This window comes from Solea solea, chromosome 15 (genome assembly GCF_958295425.1).
Source record: "Solea solea chromosome 15, fSolSol10.1, whole genome shotgun sequence".
NCBI classification, from domain to species: Eukaryota; Metazoa; Chordata; class Actinopteri; order Pleuronectiformes; family Soleidae; genus Solea; species Solea solea.
Window position 1 is genome coordinate 13,604,202 of NC_081148.1, and position 7,556 is coordinate 13,611,757.

A 7,556-nucleotide genomic window follows, 5' to 3' on the forward strand; every position below is an offset into this window, starting at 1 on the left:
AAACAGTTAAAAGGCAAGCTGGCCAGGAGTGTGTCCATACTTTGGAGGGCACAAAAACTATTAAACCAAAAGGCACTGTACTTGTTGTACTGCGCACTAGTCTCTCCACACCTACAATACTGCGCAGAGGTCTGGGGACACACTTACAAAACCACTACTTATCCCCTGTTTATACTCCAAAAAAGAGCCTTGAGAATCCTACATCATGCCAGTTACAGAGAACATACAAATCAACTATTTACCAAATCAAAAATACTCAAATTCTATGACTTAATAAAATACCGCACAGTACAGATGATTTATAGGGCTGCCAACAAAAACCTCCCTCACAATCTACAGACATTATTCCTGAACAGAGGGGAGGGACACAATCTAAGAGGGAACATGAGGTTTAGGCAGAGAAGGGTAAGAACTACATTAAAATCCTTTACTGTATCGGTCACGGGGGTCAGACAGTGGAACAATCTGGATGAGGAGATGAAAAAATCAGCAAAACTGAGTGTATTTAAAAAGAAGTATGTAGAGATGACTATTAATCGATACAGACTGACACAGAAAGAAGTATGACAAAGGTCAGAGACAGAAATTTGTAGACACTGGGGGAAACGGTGCAACGGCGCGATGGAACACCATGGACACATGTACATACACACATGGAGTCTGAGTTGACTGTCTAGAGCTAGACTATATCTCTGAGTGCTACCGGATGCTGAAACATGTTTTCTTTGTCAAAATGTCATTAAAAAAAAAAAAAAAAAAAAAAAATAAGCAAAATAAAAAAAAAAAGAAATGAAATGTATGATGATAATGGGGCGGGACTGGTTAAGCTTTGCTTCTCCCGCTTTCCCTTTCGGTTATGTATATTGTGTGAACTGCAATGTTATGTGATGAGTGATCTAAATGTCATGACCGAAATAAATAAATAAATAAAATAAAAATATGCAGAGAATGATGAGGACATAGTGATAGCATAAGCCGCAAAAGCATTGCACTTCAAAGCATTGCCGAACTCGAACAACCTCCCAAAAGGTGAGCTCTATAAACTGTTATAGATGTGAGGACTTTCAAATCATGAGGAGACCTTAACTGAAATTTGCATTTCTATTTGGAACAACCGACTGATAGGAGTAGCTCCTTAAAAACATTGCTTTGATGATTCCATGCTTTTATCTCATTTTTTAAACTACAGTCTTCTACCGTGTCGCTCGTTTAATAACTTCTGTCTTGTTGCGCTGCGAGTGACTCAGAAGACACTTTGAAATCATACGTGAGCTACAGAGACATTCAGATGGAAACGGATTTGTAGAAATCCAGTCAGAATCGCATTCATAACCACCCCCGTATGAATCAGCCTTGGAAAAAATCGGATCTCTGAGAAAGAAGAACTGAGAAACCAGAAATAAGTAGCACTACCGTCTCTAACATTTGACATTAGGCACCTTGCAAAAGAGAAGAAGCTCCAGCTATTTTATTGGATAATGGTGCACTCGTTAGATTAGAATAATTTAGTATGGTCCATAAAGGATATTATAAATACTGAAATAGATTCCCCACCCATGATGCTCCACATTACAGAAACATTTTAGAATTAGTCAACTCAGTGAAGTCATGGAAAATTATTTAAATGTAATTATTGAAAAGCTTTAAACTAAATTCAACTAAACTAAAAGACTGGAATAATCATGAAAAAAAAACGAACCCATTTATTTATGGAGGCAGGCATCTGGTGGTAGAACTGCATTGGGCGTGTGCGAGTGTGCATGCGCGCGTGTGTGTGTGTGTGTTTGAGTTTGGGGAAACTGTCAGTCTGTGTAAGCAGGCAGCCTGTTATTTCTTGGCACCAGTGGCCCCTGAAACACTGGAGGCTTTGTCAGAGGCCCCTTGGCGTCATTTAGAGGTTGTAAGTACAAGGAAAGACCGCAATATGAACGGTGTGTATAAGAGAGATTTTTCATTCCTTCTCCAAATCAAGTATAAACGCTGAGGTAAAACCCTCTAAATACAAATGCCGGTGCAATAGAAATAATAGCTGACTGAATTAGTTTGTATGATTGTTCGAAGTTCATGCTGTGTTCAAGGCTAATCTACTCTGACTGACCTGTGCATCACCTCACACGACAGCCTAATGGTTGTGTCCTCGCCACTGTGACAACAATCTAAACATTCTCTGCATCACATCAAACCACCCCAGATTTTCCCCTGCAGCCCCAAATCGCTCTCATATGGCCAAATACACGGCCACGAGAGCAGAGTACTTAACTTGACTAAGTGGAGAGGTGATGTGCGCCATGTTTATTTCAGCCGGCAAAGAGAGACATTTGGATAGACTTTCACTAAATCAGGAAAAGTTATTTTGTAAAGCTGTCCGAAACAGGGTACAGTATATTTATACTTTGAGACTCTTAGTAGCCCCATAGCAATAATGCAAGGAGTAACAGCTTGGGTTTTGAAGTTTAATAAGCAATGACTGATTGTATACTTATATCTAGTCTTAGTATTACACACATTTACAGGATGCTGTTATAATTATGTAAATAATTTATTTCAGTGTGTTGAAGAAACACAAAGCAGCTGATTATTGTCTGTTTTGAACATCCTTTTGCTATATGAGACTGGAGAGGGTTTGGCTTGTGTTGACAAAGTTTGAATGTATCCACTGCATTAGTATATTAATTCCTCAGCTGTTATTAATTGGTTTTGGGTCGAAATTTATATATTTTTAAGGATTATTTACCATGTTGCAGCGTTATTTCCTGCTAACCTAAACTCTGGATATAATCTGCTATAGGCAACAACTGTAGGGTTATGATTCTGGCTGAACAGCAAAATGACTTTCACATTCACATTAACGTGCTTATTTCAATCACAAATGTGCACGTACACTAGAGCTGAAACTATTAATCGATTACTAAATTAATCGACAACTATTTTGATAATCGATTAAAGAGATTTCCGATTGTTTAAGCTTCTTAAATGTGAGCATTTTCTTTATTTCTTTGCTCTGGATAACAAAGAAATCATTAAAAGTTAAAAATTTAGGTTTGTGGACAAAGCAAGACATTTACGAACATCATCATTTCCAGGTTTGACGAACACCGATCAACATTTTTAAAGGTTCTGTGATATTTTATGGACCAAACGATTAATCGAGAAAATAATTGACAGATTAATCGATTATGAAAATAATCGTTAGTTGCAGCTCTAATGTACACATACAAGCAATTAGATCAAGACGTGACAGCTCAGTACAGCTCACATTATTAGCACCTGTTATTTGCACTTACTAATTTTACCTATGATTGTTTGGTCACTGAATGAATATTTATATATTAATATTCACATAACTTTTGTTTCACAATAGATTTAGTATGTGGACCTTTTTGTTTTTGGCTTACACATGACATGAGGCATTTACTTTTAGTTATGTGTGTTCACTGCTATGGTATGTCAGGTGTGCATTCCCCTATGCATTCCCTGCTGAGGTGTTCTTCTGTTACTGAACAACATTGAAATTCTTCTTCTTCAGTTTTAGAGGTGTGGCCAAGGGCTTTGGTCCATAAAAAAAAGTGGATGACTAAATGGTGAACACCCCAATATTGAGTGTTTGCCCCTTGGTTTGGCACATTAGAGGGCTGTAAAGCAAAATAAATAGAAACAGAATGAGTGCATAAACCTCACACAGCCCATAAAACTAACTTTCTTGACCTCACCAAGGTCAGAGCTAGGAGAGGTACCTGCATGACTGCTGCTCGTCATGTTTGCAGGAACCAATGTGCCACTGTTTATACGAGAGTACAAATGTGTTTTTACATCTGTTTGTTTGTGTAAATGTATTTAAAAAAAAAACAGGAACGCTTGGCAGTTGATTTTAATTATCCCAGAGTTTTAGCATGAATCCTCTGCAATTTTGGCAAAATAGAGCAGAGCAACAAACAAACAAAGTGGGGTAAACTGAGTCTTAATTAGCTGCAGTTGAATTTGTGAGTATGCTGTTTGCATACATTTATACAAACGCAGGCTCACATGTGATCCGATGAACCACACTATATGCAAGCCCATGTGGTGAGTGTCTGTGTATGTGTATTTTAATAGCACTGTGATTGGAGACAGATGGAGTCCAACACGCAGAGGTAGCTCAGAAAGCCACGAATAATAACGCTGAAATGGAGAGGATTTGGAGAGGACTGAGAGAGATCCGTTAAAGAAATAAAACAAAGTTGAGAGAGAGGAAGCCGTGCGAATGAAGATGGCCCCTGAACGAGTCTGAAAAAAGTGGAAAGTGAAGGCAGGAAGATAAGCAAGCAGTGAGCCACTGACTGTACGTGTGTAGACATGTGTATATGAGCAAACCTGTGTAATTTGCTGTGCCTGGACGCCAGCCTTGATGAGGTGATAAAAGCTTGTTTCCTATAAACACTAATGATGTTCGTTAGTAAAGGCCTACAGGGCAGCACTGAGTCACTGTGTTTGTGTGTCCTCTTGGACCTCAATCCTACTAATGTGGCTGTTATAAGTGCCCATCCTGACTTTAATGTGCTGACCCAACTTGTTCATTGGTGCCTCTGAAGGTGGAAGCACGAGGCCTGCTCAGAGATGCCTGGCTGCACTTACATGTCTGTCACAGTGCTTTCACACTGGCACAGTTCCCATTCTTGCTTTCACACCAGCTAAGTAGAATCAAAGTTCCACCACCCTACATCATCAAGGCTGACGTAGGGAAAAAGACCCGGACAGGTCGCCAGTCCATCGCACAGAGGCAAACAGCCATTCACTCTCACACCTATGGTCAATTTAGAGTGTCCAATTAACCTCAGCATGTTTTTGGACTGGGAGAAAACCCATTGCAAGGCTCTTGTTCTAACTGTGTCGTGAACCCGGGTCTATTTGCTGCAAAAGCAACAGCGCTAACCACCCACTGGCATGTTGTCCTTTCTTAGTCCTCTACAATTTACAGTGACACGCCCACTAATACAAAATCAAGTTGTTTTTTGTTTTTTTTCCATTGGTAACCGACTTATTTTCAGTGTAATTGTGTGTACCAATTAAATCTTGGTTTGGGAATGGGAGCAGTGCTGGAGCTGTGCATCATTTCTTGCAAAATAGGCCAATGGCCATACATACTTTGTGGACATTAGCTGCCTCATTAGCCTGTAATCTGAACCACACCACACAGTGAAGAGCAGTATTGTTTCCTATTGTGTCAGGGAATGCAAGAAGAGGAAGCTGGTCTACAGACAAATACAACCTGAACACCATATTTCATAATTTTCCTCACTATTTGACTTCAAGGTGACTAAATTAAAACTGCTCCAATATTAAACAAAACCACCCTCCTGAATTCCTCTAAGCCCCTTCCCAATCCAGGTGGATGAACCCTTAAGAGACTTGTTCCCTGTAAGCACATTTGATGAACAAATAAATGCTGAAATGCCTGGACAATTTTTCAAAACCATTATCATCTATGACAGCAATTTCCCCACAGTAACCTTCCCTTTGTTGGGGCAAACCATTACAGGTAATACATATGGATGAAAATAGATTTTAAAAGATGTTTTATTAAACTGTCAGCGGGCCAAAGGAAATACATACCTCTAGTGGTGAATCACAGAGAAATCTCCGGAACTGTGGGGGGATAAGGAGCAGGGGTGCGGGAGTGGGAGCAGAGAGAAAAACGGTTAGTTCTCTGGGTCACCAACTTTTTTGCAAAGGCACAAATGAAAACCATACATTTCTCCACTGCTGTCCTGCATAGTTTATCCCTCCCCATTTTCATCTGACTAAGGTGTCACATATCAAATGCAGCCTCCCATTCACAAAGGGGCATCAAATCGGAGGACTATACTTACACAAATGAAAACGTTTATCCTATCAACGGAGGCTGACATAGTGACAGCTTAAGCAGGCAGAATCACTGATGTCAAAATAGTCTATCTCTTAAAACACTTTTAAAATACACATCAGTTATCAATTACTGGCGAACATTATGTTTTTTAGAAACACTAAATCTTCCCTCCTCTCTACTCTTTCGTGCTTTCCTTCTTATTAAGCACCACGGTTGAGAGCAGTGTGTTTACAGACGTGCTGATCAATCAGACAAACATAGCATGCGTCCATGGTTTGTTTACGACCACAAAAAGTCTTTCATGAGAAACGGACAATTGCCATAGTGGAGCAGTGATGGACAGCTTTGCTTCGTCAGTCTCACCCTCATGCAAACACAGCACAGTTTCAGGTTCATATTTCAAAAGGAAACGCTATAAATTTCAACCATATTTGCTACATTCAACTAAACGGTGGTCTTGGGAACAGAACAGGAGTCTAGAATTCCACCAAAGCATCATAAACATGGAACTGAAAGGCTTCAGTCAGGACTGAGAGGGTAAATAATAATAAAGGACTGTAAATTATAACAAAGTTATAAATTAGCTTACATAATGACACTTAGTGTTTTTACATAGCCCAAAGTACAGCTAGTAATAGCAATTACTGCTGACGGCATGGTTTACTGGGAGGGACAGTCCTGGCTTAGGTGCAACTCAAAATCCTGCCAATAGCCTGAGCTCATCCAGAAGAGTTTGTGTTTCTACAGTTGTCTGCCACAGCTGACGTGTGTCGGTGACACTAATACGGTGTCTTCCAACTCTGGAGTTGCATTGGCAAAGATGAGGTGAAGAATGATGCACCGTTATTAGTCGTTTCTATTTAATCTTTGCTTGAGACAAAGACCCACACAGTTTTTCACTGCTTTTTGGGTTTAGAATTGGATTTTTGTCAGTCATATATTAAAGTAACAAAATAAACAGATTTACTAATATAAGGATCAAGTGAAGAAATGTACTCCTGTTGTACTGAATTCTAAAACAAGATGCAACACACATGCTTCTCAGACATCAGTCCCCACTCATAAGCTACATTGCCTGAGCCTACGACTAACTGTCAAACTTTAAATTTAGTGCATGCAAGTTCCTCCATACATTTCATTTCATTTAAGTATCAAAATGACATCACCAACTGAAGGTAAAAAAAAAAAAGGATTTTGCACAAAATTCACACTTCCATTGACCAATTTTTCTTTGCTCATGCGAAAACATTGTGATCAGCTTCCCCACCAGTACGATGCCGCCAGTGAGGTGTAATTTTCCACTCTTAATACTGCAGCGGCTACCACTTTGCCAGTCAACAAATTACCATCAGCAAAGTTTCCCAATGTGCAATAATCGCTGAAGGGCACAAATGAAACTTTTGTTTAAACTCACAAAAAAAATAAATGAATGGATTACCAACAGAACAACAGCTGCAGTTATTAGATGAGATCATTTATAGGGGCCACGCTATGACACTAGCTGCAGTGTGTGGAGCTGAGAGTCTACATGTTATTTGTTATTCAGTAAGACAAGTTGTCTACAAGTGTGTGAACTTGGACGCGTGTGTGTCACGATAAGTTCCTCATCCTATTCTGTACCAAGCCCTGACCAGGGGGGTTTCTAGGTAATCACTGCACACTAATGTGCAGGCATACTGTCACAGGCACAAAGGCATTTAGACGACAATTATCC

General features: G+C 39.6%; 1 protein-coding gene across 4 annotated transcripts in view; it reads right to left on the minus strand.

Annotated features, from left to right (window-relative positions):
• LOC131473966 (arginyl-tRNA--protein transferase 1) overlaps positions 1-7,556 on the minus strand; it is a 48,329-nt gene that overhangs the window by 26,495 nt on the left and 14,278 nt on the right. For all 4 annotated transcript variants that reach the window (XM_058651621.1, XM_058651623.1, XM_058651622.1 and 1 more), the window contains one exon: positions 5,590-5,622. In XM_058651621.1, the coding sequence (XP_058507604.1) occupies positions 5,590-5,622 (33 nt within the window). The remainder of the gene's footprint in view (positions 1-5,589; positions 5,623-7,556) is intronic.